We start from the raw sequence: 18046 nt of genomic DNA on the forward strand, positions 1-18046 counted from the left end.
TTTCTTCCAGAAGTACCAGTTCTGCAAGTTTCATGGGAGAGCTTCTGTGAAGTTTGCAAGGTAGGAGATGAGATACTTGCTTAAGTAAAGTTGTGATGACGAGTCATCGTGCTTGGGTAGCTCACACGGTAGAGCACTCACCTGCGAAAAGCACAGGTCCCGACTTCGAGTCTCGGTCTGGCACACAGTTTTAATGTGCCAGGAAGTTTCATACCAGTGCACACTCTGCTGCAGAGTGATAATTTCTTTCTGGAATACCCATGCTGATAGTGATGTCATCTGAAGAGCAAGGTGTCAAAGCAAGGTTGGCACCCCGCAATGAAATCACAGAAAAATATAGTCACTGCAGGTCATTATGACGAATAAGAAATGTTGGCATAGCCATGCCTACTACAGCCCCACTACACCACAGCAATCAATGGTCTACTTACAGTTGAGCAGAGGAAAGCTTGTGTCAGTTTACAGACAAAGATCAAGACCACAGCATCATCTTAGATAGGCCACCAGTGTATTAGATGACTTACACAGAAATGTATGTGAATATCATGTCAGTTTTGCTTCAGGTGAAGAGTCTTGTGAATTTGTCTGTGTCAACTGATACTTCAATATTCAGAGACAGTTGTAAATGCTCAGAACATTTGTGTCATGATGGATTACACAAAATTAAGTATGTATCCATATCCGCATTGTAATAAAGTGAATTAATATTTTACACATTGTAGTTCCACTCAATCTCCTTCTGGGGAAAACCAAAGAACACACCGTTGTGCCCGTGGATTTATTTTCGTATGGCACAACATTGCTTCTGGCTCTGGCATACCTTGTGTCTCTGACTCTTATCGCTGCAACACTCTTTCTTTCCAATACATTCACAATTAGAATGTACAGACACCAAACACTGCTCTCTATAGTTATCCCTAAACCCAGATAAGTGAAACAGCTTGTCTGGCCTAAACAAGGTAAGCTTTAAGTTACAATGTCAGTCAAACCTCAATTCCATGCCGTCATCCCTGCCAAAAAAATAATCATATGGTTCATCACTTACTGCACAGTGTTGACACCATAGGTCATGGCCCAGAAGCCGTGCCGAGTTAAGATGATCCCGCTAATTCTGACACCAAACTAGAGTACGGGGAGGGGCAGCTATGAGCCAGGATGGTGCAAGTAGGTAGTGGAGGTGAGATGGGAGCCCAGGAAGCTCCAGACAAAAGCAGCTAAAAAGTTGACACATTTTTTGTCGAAGTTTGTGAGCGGTGTAGTGCACTAGATCAGTGGCCGGCTGGCTACTGAGTTCTGCCGGGCTAGCTGCTTGCACTCCCCACGATGCTGACATAGTCTCCGCCGTGCACCGGTGGTCTTCTTATGCGAGCCGGCAGTGAGGCTTCTGCACGAGTGGCACGTATACTCAACGATGCCAACGATGCCATATTGCTGTGGCTCCAGGCAGCACCTCTGTTTGTACTGTACTTTCTCAAATGACTTATTCCAAAATCTAAAAAAGTTTTCATTCTCTTTTGTGTGTGCCAGTGGATGACTCAGTGCCTCTGCTATTCAGTCAGTAGCCTCCTTTACTGCTTAACATTACAGTCCAGAACTCTCCTGATGGCTGGGTTGGGAGGAATTCAAATAGAGATACTCTACCTGTTGTATATCAGTTCATATAGGTGTTTTGAGGAAATCTGCATACTGGCACATGGAAGATTTATCTCAAGTTGCACCCGGCAGTTTCGTGAAGCATGTTCAATGAACTCAGCCATTTCATGTTTGTCACCTGGAATAACTAATTCTTCACCATCTCCTAGAAATTAAGATAAAAAACAGGATAAATATTAATACACATCAGTTATTTACAGTTCCCACAAAGCACTTTTGTATTAATACCTTCTGTATGGTTAACAGATCTTCCATGTGGTGTGTCACTTTCGTGAATTACTTTTTTGGAACTAAAAGGTGATGGCTCTTTTGATGTTGCTTTTTCTAAAGGTTCAAATGTAGAATGAGGCATTGAATCCTCTAGCACTTCATTCTCTCCAATGTCATCCAGATCTCCAGGACTATTCACAGGATATACCACAATCACAATCCTGCAGGTGTGAAAGAAAGAAACAAAGAAAATCACTGATGCTGGGAAAAATAACAATCCCTTGATACCACAATACAAGAGTGAGAAAGTGAATTATTACAAAATCTACCTCAACTACCTTGGCCAACCAAATCCCTTTCCTCCATCTGGCAAAGAATTCCCATTTCTATCATCACAAGAGGCACGGAGAAAAGGAAGAGAAACATCAGTGTCTGCCTCCTGCCAAATATCAAAATTAGTACATTAAGACTCAGATTTGAATAAAAAGTACAACAACAGTTTACCTTTTCAATAAATCCATACCTGGAAAAGACCTTTCACATCTCTGCACTGGAATTCATATCTTATAGTTGGATCACGACTAGTGATCATTGTGTGGAAAGATACATCCTCCAACTCAAATATGAGAATATCCTTTCTCACAGAGCGTTTCCACCATGGTGGACGATCCATGTCATGTATAGGCCGAAGGTCAGGAGTGGGAAATCTTTATAAACAGAAATAATCAATGTTTGAAAATATAATTGGATAGATACAAGATCTACTCACCAAGCAGTAGCAGGAGAAGACACATACAAAACATATGGAAATGTGCAAGTTTTCGGAGCCAGTGGCTTCGTCTTCTGGCAGATGGATTGGTGGGAAAGGAAGAGCGATGAAGGAAATGGACTGGTCAGGTTTAGGAAATAGGGAAAGTCACAGAAAAGCTGCCCAGAACACTGGGTCATGGGAGACTTATAGGAGGGGATGAGAAGGAAAGACTGATTGTTGGTGCCTGGATTGGATGTAATTTGAAAACCTGAGAACTTAAAGGTGGAAGATAGAGTAATAAGCAAGACAGAGATTAGTGAAAGAACTTTGTGCAAGAGTCAATAACAGCAGAAAGGTAAGTGCATTATAGGTGGTAGACAGGTGAGGGGATGGGGGAGCTGGGGGTGGGGGAAAGGGGTGGGGAAAGAGAGGAGGTGAGGTGAGGTGGGGGGGGGGGGGGGGAGACGGACAGGGGAGGGCAAAAGAATTGACAGGTCGGAAAATGAAAAATACACAAAAATAAAAGGGAGTACAGCAAAAGAATAGTTATTAAAAAGGAATTCTGAGACAACAGAAATTAGTGTGCCATTTGGATTATCCCTCCTGACACCAGTTTTCCAGAACTCTGCTGGTGAGAACTGGCTTTCCAGCATGTGCTTCGTTCTCGCTGCCAACCTGGCCTAAATTTATGGTAATTTCTGTGGTCTCAGCATTTCTTTCCAGCAACTATTTTTTTCTTGCTTTTGTTTTTCTACTTCTTTTATTTTCCAACCTGTCTACTGCGCCCACCCCACTTGTCTACAATGTATAATGCAATTAGTTTTCTGCTCTTATTGATGTCTGCATGATGTTCTGTCAGTAATCTCTATGTCGGTTATTACTCCTTTTTCCAACTTTAAGTTCTCTGGTTTTTAAATTTTGTCCAATGCAGGCACGAATGATCACTCTTTCCTTCACACCCTGTTCATTGTGTCTCCCCTGACATGGGGTTCTGGGTGGTTTTTCCATAACTCTCTCCATTTCTTAAACACACCAGTCCTTTTCCTTCATTTGTCTTCTTTTCCTTTCAACCCTTCTTTATAAACATAAACACTGAAATGTCTGTCTTTACTAGTGTCATAAAAATAACAGGACATTTATTTCACCTCACAAAATGAAGACAATTTTTAAAGTACATATGTATGAAAACTGCTATTGATATTCCTACATCTTTCAAGAATATAAAAGTAATAGGAAGTTAACACAAATGTACATTACCTTAAATTCATTTTTAAAAGTGATGATGACACCTTTATTTCTGTTTTGCTATCTGCTAGTGAAGAACTTTCAACAGCCTGATAAAAACATGTCTGTTGAGTCTGGAAAAAAAAAAAGATTGTTTAAACTCGACAGATTTAATTTTTTTACAACTAAACTTAGTTACTCTTAATCTCAAAAGCAGCCAAAAGAAACATATTCATATTGAAACAGGCAGCCTGTTTCTACTATGGGCAACAGAAAAATTTAACAATGTTGTTACGTGACTCACAGTATCAAAAAATGTGCTGTATGAGAATATATTTTGAAAAAATGTTAAATTACTTATTGAAACAATTCAAAATTAGGCACTTTCTGGTCTGGTAGTTCGTTAGATTCTTTAGTCCTTTCTTTTGTGTTCGTTATAGGAACATACTACAGCTACAAAAAGAAACTTCAGGATTGTAGCATAGTGGTCATATACAATTAAATTGGTCCACACAAGAAAGTACACTGTTTCTTGGACATAGTGTGCTGTTGTATTATCAGCATGGAAGAATCTGGCATTGGAACAAGGCTATAGGTGGATTTACTTAATGGAGTAGCACATTGTTTAAAACTCACAAGTCATTTAATTCTGAGGACTATACATCCTAGGCCTCAACTTCTACCAATTCTCTTGATTAGTCTTATGTATAAGTAAAATTTTTTTGTGATTCTGCCAGGTATTCAAAATAACACAAGGTTCTTTCACTACTTATTATTTAATCAGAGTGAGAGAGGTTTCACCTAGTAAAATTTTTGGCTCTAACTTTCTTACTTATTCAATACTGCATCATCAAAAGATAACAACTTCTTCATACCTTATGATGATAAGAGGATTGTCTTGGCAATTTATGTATATAATAAGGATCCTTATGCAGATACGTACCTTGATCTTGGTGCCAGTTTCATTATTTTGTCTGAAGGCATGAATATTTCTCCAATAGAGGAATGATTTTGCAAGATAACTTTCATATGACAAACTTTGCATGACACTGCACAAATAATTGCTCAGTATGAACACATTATATAAATATGATACAAAAAAAACTGAGTAAGGAGGAGGGGGACACCACACACCATTATTCTGCATGTCAGGGAGAACAGTAAGTAGCAATGAAGAGAAAATTATATATCTGTTCCAAGGCTTGTGTAGGGCAAGAGATAAATTGGAAACACAGATGATTATTAATGAAGTAATGTAGAATGAAGTGTATACATTCATTTAATGTATGGTGAAAGGAAAAGAAGCTGGAAATGACTGTGTTTGAATATAAAGAAACAAGCTGGCTTTAGTTGTGGATAAAGCAAAATGAACCATCTGCAAGGCACGAACAAAATTACACAACTGATCAGTAAGTATGAATTACCACCTTGTTTGGTATTCATATATTATTAGAAAACTTTTGACACTGAAACTTCCTCACAGGTTAAAACTGTGAGCTGGCGCGAGACTTGAACTTGGGACCTTTGACTTTCATGGGCAAGTTCTCTACTGGCTGAGCTATCCAAGCACAATTCATGACCCATTCTCATAGCTTTAGTTTCCCCCCGTACCTCATCTCCTACTTTCGAAACTTCACAGAAGCTCTGCTGTGAACCTTACAAGACTAGCACTCCTGGAAGAAAGAACATAGTGGAGATGTGGCTTAGCCACCTCATGGGGAATGTTTCCAGAATGATAGCTCATTCGATAGAGCACTTGCCCGCGAAAAGCAAAGGTCGCCAGTTCAAGTCACGCTCCTGCACACAGTTTTAATCTGCCAGGAAGATTTGTATCAGCACACACTCAACTTCAGAGTGAAAATATTATTCTGGGAACATCCCCCAGGCTTTGGCTAAGCCATGTCTCTGCTATATCCTTTCCTCCAGGAGTGCTAGTCTTGCAAGGTTTGCAGGAGAGCTTCTGTGAGGTTTGTAACATAGGAGATGGGGTACTGGTATGATGAAAGCTGTGGGGATGGGTTGTGAGTTATGCTTGGATAGCTCAGTCAGTAGCGCACTTGCCTGCAAAAGGCAAAGGTCCTGAGTTCAAGTCTTGCTCCGACACACAGTTTTGATCTGCTAGGAAGTTTCATATCAGCACACACTATGCCGGAGAGTGAAAATTTCCTTCTGGACTTTTGACACTCTTTCAACATTATCCCCACTAACAGCTCAAGAGAAACACAGCAGTGATTCTACATAAGTCAGCATACTCAGGAATGTATGTTTCAATGCTACAGTTTTCATTATATTTCATCACAGCTGTGAGAAATTTAGAACTGAAAGAGGAGGCAGATAAGATAATTCAATATCATCAGAATGGTTACCATCCCTCTTAGAGGTAAGTTTTAGTCCCCTGAATTGTGAAAACAAAGGAGAAAATGTTTGAAACATATCTGAACCATCTCTGCTGATTACGCACAACTGTTTGCCTTTAGCACAGTTAAACTACAACAATTAATGGAAAATTTTTACAGTGGAAGCTAAGGTAGGCTTTGAAATTTATGACAATAAGGCTACAATATTTAAAATTAACACATTGCAAAACACTTCAAATCAATAATGATGCCAAGGAACAAGCTGAGTTCTTGCTTTTATGGCAGTTGAAGATGACTGGATGAACTATAAAAGCTCAAAATGAACGTTTACAATCAATGTGTATTGCCAGTTTTCACTAATGGGAGTGAGAAATGGCATTTTAACATGGAAACGTTCATTGGTGAGTGTATTGGGTATTACAAGGAAAGAAAGGAGAAAAAGTGGATTGATCAGAGAACAGGCTGGAGCTGAAGACATAACTATGACTGCAATGAAAATTAAATGGGGAGATTTGTAACACGTAGCTAGGCAAATAGATAATACACAGACCAAGGAAGCTATTTTCTGTATTACAAGAGATATGATAAGACCGAGACAACGAATTAATGGGAGAGAGTGGAGGACATTACAAAACATGCAGGGGCAGCTCGAACACATGTAGCTGAAACCTGTAATGCACGCAAAGTCTAGGGGAGGTCTGTACCCAACAGTGCACATCAAATGGGTGGTGAGGATAGTCATTTTCTCTGTTGTGAGCAACATTATTTTGTATGTTACGTATACTGGTATTTAATGGGAACACATAAAAAAGTTGTTCCAGGGGCACTTGAATTATAACAACAACTAATTTAATTGACATTATATACTATTTACTTTTATCTCGACTGTGCGGATATATTTGTTCTACCTCAGAACCTAGTTTCCACTTCCACCAAATATTTGATCATCTATATTTTAAACCAGCAGCAGCATAAAAAACTACCATTTCACCATGAAATTACAAAGGCACAGGTCTGGTCGAAACAAATGAAAGTATGCTGAATCATGAAAGAGACCATTTAGGAACAAAGGAGTTGCTTATAGCTTTGTGTTTACACAAAATAATTGAAAAAGAAAACTGAAATCCAACAAAAATAGAGAATATCTGCATTTCTCAGATGGCCCTGCCATTGATGGATAGGGTATGCCAGTGAAATACAGAGGTCTTAAGTCTAGGTCCTCCACAAGATTATGCTCAATGTGCAAGCAGTTGAGATCAGCAGTGGCATAGGGATGGGCAAAGTTATTTGAAAATTTGATGGACAACAAAGTACTACTTAAGAAGGGATGAGAAGAAAGGTTGGGAGCATATTCCTTATTTTAGGCTATGTCAACAGGAAGTTGAAAACCACAAAAGGAAACAAACTTCAGTGACTCCAGTCACATGTGATGTTGTGTGACAGAGGGGCACTGTTCTTAGGCTTCTCAGCAAGTATGTGACATGTGGTACCTTTGAGCGTAAGGCATTGGAGATTTCTGTGTCATAACAACCAACACTGATGGTATTTCAACTAGAGCCATAGAGAAGGTACATTTCTCTTCCATCAACTTTATTTATTTAACAGAGCCCAAATAACCCTAAAATACAATATAATAAAAAACTGTACAATCTATTATTAATTAATCCAATGTCCAGTAACCAGAATGGTACAGTTATTCGCTGCAAACAAGTCTTCCATGTCACAGGGTTCACCCAGGTCACTGCACACCAACCAGTATTCAGAGTCCTGCATTGCCCCACATTCACAATACTTATCATCACTGATGCCCCAATTCTTCAAATTAATCTTGCACATTGTCACCGCTATTCTCAACCTGTTGAGGGTTTCCCATGTCCAGTACTGGATATGGCAGCCTGATGGTAGCTTCTTAGCTTCTCTTTTGCTGTCCATAATCCTCCAGGAGACCTTGTTCTCCACAGTTCGGTTTGGCAGGCTTCTGCTGATCTTTGAATTGGAGCAATTCTAAGTAGCAAGCTTCTTCTGGTCTTCTGTCATGATGGATAGGTGAGAGTTTCAAACAGTGGATGTCTTGGCGTTTTCTGGCTGCTTCTTTTCATTCTCTGCTGCTAATGTCTTCTTACATCTGGAGATTCTATGCCCACAAGTGGAAATATCTTCTTGACTGGAACTGGTATTAGGAACCATGTGACTATGCAGCCTATTCTCATGAATTGTCACATCAACTTGGTTACCACTTGCAGAGTTCCTCCAGACTGACGTGGCATACTCCACAGCAGAGGAACACAGAGCACATGTGGATGTGCATAGGTTGCTGGGCTGCACTCCCCGTGTGGTGTTTGTCAGCTTACGGATAAGGTTGTTTCTAGTGCACACCTTCTGTCTGGTTCCCATACGTTGTTGTTCATAGGTTAACAAATGATCCAACTTCAACCCTAGGTGGGCACAGTGATTTAGATTGTGTCCTTTCCTGGTGATGGTCAATTTTCTTCTTGCCTCCTTATGTGGGTGGAATGCACACACCTGACTTATATCTTGTTTGGGTGTCCAGTGGTTGTCATCATAGTAGATGGAAAGTTTTCGGAGAGTAGATGTTAGCTAGGATTCTACTTCTTCAAATGTTGCTCCCTGAGCAGCAACAGCTGTGTCATCTGCATTGGTGAAGAACTGGCTTCCAATGTTGAGTGGCTAACCATATGTATACGTTATATAATATTGGAGTCAGCATACTTGACTGAGGAATGCCATTTCCCTGCATTTCCAGCATTTAGAGTGACAAAAAAATCATCTATTCTGTAGCAGACACTGAATAAACTGTGTCAGTCCATGGTCCATAGTTGTTGTGTAAAACTTCTTTGTTAGTTTCTTACGATTCATGGTCATAAGCAGCTGTAAGACCGGTAAAGGCAACTCCTATAAATAATCTGCTTTCTTTCATACCATGAAAGACACTTCAATGCTACCATTAACTGTTTAACTATTAGAATAAAATTATGAGATACAATTGCTGGCCAATACTTACCTTTAGGATGTGAAATTTCAGCACTGCTGTTCTATGCACATATAAAAATATGTGATATTGTCTAGCTTTTGGAACAAATACTTCCTTTCTCAAGGTTGAGAGGGGATAGGTTGGAGAAAGTTACAGAGGAAGGGCAGGTCACTCAGACACCAGGACTAGAGCACACAAAGCTGGGAAAATTGCATATTTGCTATAGGGGCAACAAGTAATGCCCGTCAGGGTGTTCAAATTGTTCAAATGGTTCTGAGCACTATGGGACTTAACAGCTATGGTCATCAGTCCCCCAGAACTTAGAACTACTTAAACCTAACTAACCTAAGGACAGCACACAACATCCAGTCATCACGAGGCAGAGAAAATCTCTGACCCCGCCGGTAATCGAACCCGGGAACCCGGGCGTGGGAAGCGAGAACGCGGCCGCACGACCACGAGCTGCGGACTGTCAGGGTGTCAAATACAAAAAACAGACGAGAGAATGCAGAAGAAATTAGAGCCTGATGTGTATAAAAATAATTTATACAATACCAGTAATAGTCACTAATATAATAAGTCCATTAGTACTCATCATAAAGATGACATATTAATTTGCACACAAGCACTATGAAAAGACGTTACAACATTTAGCTTTCAGCCAAAGCCTTCTTCAGAAAAGCAAACACACACACACACACACACACACACACACACACACACACACACACACAAAAAGCACACACGCACATTCACTTATACAAGCTAGTACACCTCATGAACACGGCTGCTTGCTTGTGTGAATGAATGTGTGCGCGATTCCTTTTCTGAGGAAGGCTTTGGGCAAAAGCTAAATGTGTAATAAACTTTTTGTTGTGCCTGCTTCCATCTCATCATGTCACCTTTATGCATCTATACCAATCTATACTTTTCGTTATATTGTTGATATTCCAACATGGATTTTCTACTGTTTAGTAAGTCCATTAGTGTCACACTACTTGCTACACACAAGAAAACACTTTACCATTAGGTCTTTAACTGCACCAGATCCCATTCCATATTTAGACGTACTTCGACGACACAATGGCTGAGGGTTCAGCACGGCAGTAATACGATCCACAATTGAAATATCTATCTCTGATGCACATTTCTCAAGCGTGAATCTGGAAAAGAGATAAAAAAGAAAATATCAATTTAAAATACGTTTTTTTATATATGGTGAAGACCATAACAATGTGGAATGATGGCTTCTTGACTTAACAAATTAATATGAAATGTGATTAGAGGGGAAGAGGGAAGGCGAGAAGAAGGTGGGAAGATTGAGGTGTATAGGACAAGGCAATAAATCTCTTATGCAGAACTACCTTTAACAGAAAAATTGGAAGTACAGACTAGAAGATATAGGAAAGTAGTAAATATTATGGCAGTGGGCATTATATCAAAATATGACTGATAATTTATATGATGTCCACTGCAATAATATTTATTTACATACAATTGTTTTTCATTATTTATTTTGTTTCCTTTTCTGTGGCACAATATTTACATAACATCTACTTCTATAACATTTTCAAACAAACTGGTATTTTTTATTTATGATATAAGGAATGCAAGAGATTGGTACTAACCATAAAGATGACCCACTGAGTTGCAGACAGGCACAACAAAAAGATTGCAGCACATGCAGCTATCAGCTAAAGCCTTCCTCAGCAAAGAAAACTTACACAAAGCAGGCACACCCCATGCACATTTGGGCGCCACCTCCGGCAGCTCCGACAGGAATGCGACTATCATGTGAATAGCAGACTGGTGTTGGGAGGGGAAGGGGGAGGGATAGAAGGGTACAGGTGGGGGGGGGTGAAGAAGCACACTCTGGCAGGGTGTGCAGGGTCTAGAGACTGCCAGCCACAGCACCAAGAGGCGGGATTTGGAGGAGGGAAAAAAAGAAATGGGGAGTAAAAAGGAGGAAAGTGGAAAAGGAGAGGAGAGTAAAAGGAGGGGAGCAGAAAAGGGGAGCAGCTGGCAAAGAGGGGAGCAGGGAAGGGGGGAGGACAGACAAGTATACTGGCAGAGGATGACACACAAACAAAACGAAGAAAAGTGAGAAGGGAGGGGGTGACATGATGAGGGGGCAGAAACTGTTGGGTTGAGCATGTGGGGGCAGTAGGTTACATGCAATTGCTCATAATACAGTCTCCCATGTCGAAGATACCAACCGCTTCCATCACCGACCCTCCACCATCCCCTCTGCTTTACCTCCTGGTTTCCCACTGTCACTGTTGGCACCACTTCCCTATACACCAGTATCCTTCATGTTCATGGCCTTGCTGCAACTGAACAATGTCCTTCAGACTCCAAACCAACAACCTTATTTCTCATTCATCTGCCTAACTTTGTCTTAACACGTAACTACTTCCCCTTCGAAGGAAAAGTATACAAACAAATCTGTGGCACAGCCACAGGCAGCCACATTGCACCCTCCTATGCCAACCTGTCTGCAGGCCACCTAGAGGAAACCTTCCTAGCCTCTCAAACCCCAACCCTCTGTCCTGATTCAAGTTCATTGATGATATCTTCATGATCTTGACTCATCCTCATTCCTTCACAACCTCAACACCTTCTATCTCATTTGCTTCACCTGGTCTTTCTCAGCCCAGCATGACACCTTCCTGACGCTGACCTCTCTTCTCCGATGACTCCATCCACACCTCCGTCTACATTAAACCCACCAACCACCAACAGTGCCTACATTCTGACACCGACCACCCATTCACCCATTCCACATCAAAAAGTTCCTCCCACACAGCCTTGCTACCTGAGGACAGCATATCTGCAGTGACAAGAACTCTCATTCTCAATATACTGAAGATCTCATCAAGGCCTCCACAAACAAGCACTATCCCTCAGACCTAGTCCGCCAACAGATTTCCTGTGGCATCCCCCCCCCCCCCCCCCCCCATCCTCACACCACCTCCAAGAGTGAGACACAAAGGAGTGTCCCACCCAATACCACCCCAGACTTGAACAACTGAACTACATCCTTCATCATGGCTTTGATTATCATTATGCACTGAAATTAGACACCCTACCCAAGATCCTTCCCACTCCTCCCAAAGTGGTGTTATGTCACCCACCCAACCTCCAAAGCATCCTAGTCCATCCCTATGCCACTTCCAAACCCAAATCTTTGCCACAGAGATCATGTCTCTGTGGAAGACCTAAGTGCAAGACCTGTCCAACCCAACCACCACTTCCTATTCCAGTCCTGTCACAGGCTTATCTTATCCCATCAAAGGTCAGGTCACTTCTGAAAGCAGCCATATTGTGTATCAGCTTGGCTGCAACCATTGCACAGCTTTTTATATTGGTATGACGACCAACCAGCTGTCCACCAGGATGAACAGCTACCGCCAAACCGTGGCCAAAAGCAAAGTAGACAACCCTGTGGCATGACATGCTATGGAACATAACATGCTTGATTTCACAACCCGAGCATCTGGATCCTCCCCTCCATCGCCAGGTTTTCTGAAATGAACAGATGAGAGTTATCCTTACAACACATTCTCTGCTCCCAAAATTATCCTGGCCTCAACCTACAGTAACCTACTGCCCCCACATCGTCCACCCAAAAAACTCCACCCCCTTGCCCTATCACCTTCTGCCTTCTCACATTCCCTCATCCTCTTTGTGTGCTGCCCTTTGTCAGTGTACCTGTCCATCCTTTCACCTTCCCTGCTTCCCTTCTTTCTTGCTCCTCTCCTTTCCCGCTCTTCACCTTTTTCACTCCCTCCTGACACTGCGCCTGGAAATCTCTGGACACTGCATACCATTCCAGACAATGTTCTTTTCTCTCTCTCTCCCTCCCTCCCTCCCTCCCTCCCTCCCTCTCTCTCTCTCTCTCTCTCTCTCTCTCTCTCTCTCTCTCTCTCTCTCTCTCTCTCCACCCTTACCCTACAATCTGTTCCCCTTCCCTGCCCCAATCCAGATCGCTATTTACATGACAGTTGATTTTGGTCAGACCTGCCAATGGCAGCAGCTGGGTGAGTGTGACATGTGCTCGGTTGTGTGAATGTGTGTATGTTTCCTTTGCTGAGGAAGGCTTTGGCCGATAGCTGCACATGTAACAGTCTTTTCGTTATGCCTGGCTACAATTAAACTGGTCATCCTCATGGTGAATAACGATCTATCCTATTCCTTATATTGTTGTTATTCCAAGTTTTCATTGTTTTTTTATATGTTTATTTTAATTGTCATCAATACTCATTCATTATAAATTGCTTGTAATGAAATGTTTATACATCATAAATTTCCTGGTGTGACACCAGTGTACATACATCTCTGAGTGAGAAATACTTTGTCACCGTTTTATCTGTGATTATCGCCACCTTTGTGTACACTTCTCTGTATTTTAAAAACTGTATGGTCTCTGTGTGTGGTGTTACACACTATGTGCATATTTACAAATAAAAAAGTGCATTTTTTAACAATGGGAAGTCCAAGTTGGAATATCAACAATATTATGAAAAGGACAGGTTGCTACTCAACATAAAGATGACATGCTGAGTTGTAGACAGGCATGACGAAAACACTGTTAGATATTTAGCTTTCATCTAAAGCCTTCTTCAGAAAAGAAAAATGCACACAAATTCACACAAACTAGCAGACTTCCACCCACTGACTCACCCACCCCACATACATGCAAACACAAAACACATATGCCTCCTTTGTACTGCCACCTACTCACAATTCACCTCCCCCCACTCTCATTGTGTGCTGCTCTCTGCTGACATACACACTGGTCTTTTCTCCTTCTCTGCTCCTCTCTGCTCCTCTCTTTTCCACTCCCCATATCCCACCCACCCCTCTCCCTCCCCCAACACTGTGACTGGCAGTTCCGTCTTGCCCTACGTGCTCTGCCAGACTATTGCGATTCCTCTTGCCCCACCTGTATCCTGCTATTCACACCTCCTCGTCCCAATCTAGGTTGTTGCTCCCATTCGATGCATTTATGTTGCAGTCTGGCTAGAGTAGTCAGACATAGCAGTCACGAGTATATGAGGTCTGCTTACTGGGGTGAACATGTATGCATTTTTCTTTTCTGAAGAATGCTTTGGCTGAAAGCATGTAACAGTCATGATGTAGCATGTAACAGTCATGATCCCTGTCTGCAAATCAATATGTCATCTTTACAGTGAGTATCAATCTATACTTTTCATAATACTGTTTATAATTTTTTTCCTACTTTGTGAACACTAGCAGTTGACAGTGAAACATAAAGATACAGGAATTCTGATGCAAGTAATCTGAAACTCAAACAGTTCTACCTCAAAGATTTGTTTACTTTGTTTCTATTCATTATTAGGTACTGTACAAGTTAAATAGGCCATTTCTCACATTGTTTCTTTTCTGTAGAGCACCATCACCCCAAAGGAAGTTTTGTCACAAGCGGGAGGAAGAGGGGAAGGGGGGAGGGGGGGGGGGGGGCAGCCAACAACTACCCTAAAACATCAAATGTAATATGAACCTAACAGTTGTCTGAAGATGAACCTATAATTTTGAAACCAGTAATAGCGCTATTTATGTAAATAAATAGCATTATTGACACTGACTGGTTGCTGTTTTCTTCTTTTCATGAATAAACTTGTACTTTTCACACAGCCACAGCATCATAACATCGGTTTTTAGCAACACAGAATGAAGTAAGCTGCATAAAGTTTAAACCAAATAAGGCTAGTTTTATAACCTTTAATCACCAATAATTGCGTGGATATTCAAACACACTCACTTAGAAACAATAGCTGGTTACATGATAACAACTCAGTATCTCTCATTCGACTGCCATGCCGTGACATGCGGCTGGCGCCGTTCGTAGCTAGGTGGCACTCCCGCGCTCAGCCGAGTTGCGGAGTGTCTCTATCGCCGTTTACGCGTACTGTCATGACGGCACTGTTAAATGTTGTGGCACTGTCACAACACTTTTCCCCCCTTGAAAAAAAAAAACACTCACTTCCTTGGAGACATGGACAGTGCGGAGACATCCATGGCCTCTTGTGAAGCCCCGAGAAGATCCCGCGGAGAGACACGAGAGTACAGTCGAAAATGTCCAGGATGGAAGCTCGTGCGTGGAACGTGCCTCCCGGACGAGATGATGGGTGAAAACTCCGGAGCAGCATCCATAGGTGTCATGGACCTGGGGGTGTGCTCCAGCGAGATGGGTCCCGGAGAAGGTGGTGTCGCGACTGGGGCCGGTTCCGGCGTACTCGGAAGCGGTAGCGACGTCGGCTGCATCAATATGTACAGTAGATCGGCAGCAGTCACAGGACTGGCTTCTCGGGCTGGTGGAGGCGAAGGAAGGGGCGGTGGCACCGGCGTGGCCACCACTCGTGGGCACATCTGGTCGTAATGGCGAACAAGCATGCCGTCGTCCGTACATATTTCGCAAAGCCGGCGGCTGCGAAGAGCCTTGACCACCCCTGGAATCCATTTAGGGCAAGATCCATACCCTCGTGCCCACACGTCGGCGCCCACCGAGTATTTTCCCGCACTAGGGGACACAGCACAAGGCCTGACAGGGTGAAGCAGGTGCAGTAGAGTGCGCGGTTGGCGGTCATGCAAGAGTTCAGCAGGGCTGCGATCACCCAGAGGCGTGAAGCGATAAGAACTCAGATATTGCAGCAGAGCGTCATCTGTGGAAAAATCACTAAGGAATTTTTTCATCTGGCTTTTGAAAGTGCGGACAAGGCGCTCGACCTCCCCATTCGATTGTGGATGGAAGGGCGGTGCTGTAACATGACGAATCCCTTGTCCAGTACAAAAATCACAGAAGGCCTGCGAAGAGAACTGAGGGCCATTGTCCGTGACGATCGTGGATGGAAGACCTTCTAGCGCAAAGATTTTGGACAAAGCCAGCGTTGTCACCGCAGTGGTGGGCAACGGACATCAAACAACAAATGGAAACTTCGAGAAGGCATCAATCAACAGTAGCCAATAAGTACCGAGGAAGGGGCCAGCAAAGTCAGCGTGCACCCGTTCCCATGGCTGCGCCGGATCAGGCCACGGAGATGGCATTGTACGAGGTGCAGCCAGTTGTTGAGCACACTGACCACACGCAGCAACCATGTGGGCGATGTCCGAATCAATACCGGGCCAATAAACGTGCCTGCGGGCCAGGGACTTAGTCCGAGAAATCCCCCAATGGCCTTCATGCAACAGTTTGAGAACATCTTTGTGAAGAGAGGCTGGCACCATGACCCGTGGAGATGCACCATCCGTGGCCAGAAGAACAACACCATCACAAACAGACAAACCAAGGCGCAAGGCATGGTAGTTGCGAAGGGGATCTGATGCCCGGCCCTTGGTCCTGTCCGGCCAACCCCGTTGAACAAAACCGATCACCTGACGCAGGACTGGGTCCCGCGCGGTAGCCGACGAGACCTGTGAACCTGTAAGTGGAAAACCCTCGAGCGCACGACGTTCTTCCTCATCAATGTGGAAACAGAGTAGTTCATCACGATCGAAAACCGGGGCGGGGCCCATCGGCAATCGCGACAATGCGTCAGCGTTGGCATGCTGGGCCGTGGGGCGATAGTGAATCTCATAGTGAAAACAAGAGAAGTATGAGGCCCAACGTTGTACGCGGTGAGCTGCCTTATCCGGAAGCGACGCCGATGGGCTGAACAGAGAGACCAGTGGCTTGTGGTCGATGATGAGGTGAAACTTAGAACCATACAAAAAAACGATGAACTTTTTTAGAGCATAAATGATGGCGAGCGCCTCCTTTTCGATTTGAGGGTAACGCCGTTGCGCATCGTTGAGGATCTTGGAAGCATAGGTGATGGGTCGTTCCGACCCATCCTCATACCGATGGGCGAGAACAGCCCCTAGGCCATACTGTGACGCGTCAGTCGCCAGAACCAAGTGCTGACCCGGATGGAATGTGGCAAGACAAGGCGCCGACTGCAAATGAGCCTTCAGGCGGACAAAAGCCTGCTCACACTCGTCGGACCAACACCTACTCAGACCGTGTAGTTCCGCCAACTAAGCCCGGTAAGATTGATGGTCATCATTTAGAGAATCACATAGAACTGTGATGTTTTAATGTAAAGGAATCCTGCCCTGATCCTTAATATATTCGGCAACAATTGTGAGTTGTATGACAGTAAAAGCATGCTTGTTCTCTTTGAGGTATCCCCTCCACAAAAAGTCTAATACAGCTCTTGTTAGAATGTATCAACGTCTGAGCAAGGTACATTACTTAAATGAAGTTAGGAGTACTATTTAACCTAAAATGTATAAGAAATTTGGTTACATTCAGAAGCTGAACTGCATCGCTGGGTGTCACCATTTCAATAAAGAGAGTGCCACTTCCCCACCTTTTCTCATATTTCGATATTCCTGTTATTTGCTGAAGCAATTTCTCTAAATGTAATGCAGACTGCTATTCACAAATTACTCTCTGTTCTTTATGATCATACACAAATTTTGCATGGCAGGCTTTCGACCTGTTACTGTTGCAATCCCTTGCATTTTACAGAAGTAGGGCTTGACATCTGGGTTATCTAGCTGTGTGAGTTTGGTTTAAAGTAATCCTCTCATAACCCTCACAACATATGCTGTCAGGAATAAAGCACTATCAATTTGGAAATAATTTTTTTATATTCTGTGTGTAAAAGTGGGCCAAATTCATAAATGGAATGCAAGGGAAAGGTTACTGATGTTTTTTAAAGGGAAGATGGGAAGAGAAGGGGGGACACCTGGAATGCAGAGGAAATGATGGGGCTTAAATGGTGTCAAACTTAGTTAACACTTTGTTAATCAGGCTCTACTAAATTTATTATATGTGCTTTGACAAAGCACATA

General features: G+C 42.8%; 1 protein-coding gene across 1 annotated transcript in view; it reads right to left on the reverse strand.

The window, feature by feature from the left end:
* LOC126187388 (autophagy-related protein 2 homolog A) overlaps window positions 1-18046 on the reverse strand; it is a 495539-nt gene that overhangs the window by 311290 nt on the left and 166203 nt on the right. The window contains exons 13-18 of the mRNA XM_049928440.1: window positions 10212-10350; window positions 3872-3972; window positions 2387-2570; window positions 2202-2302; window positions 1882-2084; window positions 1642-1798 (exon numbers count right to left, since the gene is read on the reverse strand). Of these exons, the coding sequence (XP_049784397.1) occupies window positions 1642-1798; window positions 1882-2084; window positions 2202-2302; window positions 2387-2570; window positions 3872-3972; window positions 10212-10350 (885 nt within the window). The remainder of the gene's footprint in view (window positions 1-1641; window positions 1799-1881; window positions 2085-2201; window positions 2303-2386; window positions 2571-3871; window positions 3973-10211; window positions 10351-18046) is intronic.

Source organism: Schistocerca cancellata, chromosome 5 (assembly GCF_023864275.1).
Source record: "Schistocerca cancellata isolate TAMUIC-IGC-003103 chromosome 5, iqSchCanc2.1, whole genome shotgun sequence".
Lineage (NCBI taxonomy): Eukaryota > Metazoa > Arthropoda > Insecta > Orthoptera > Acrididae > Schistocerca > Schistocerca cancellata.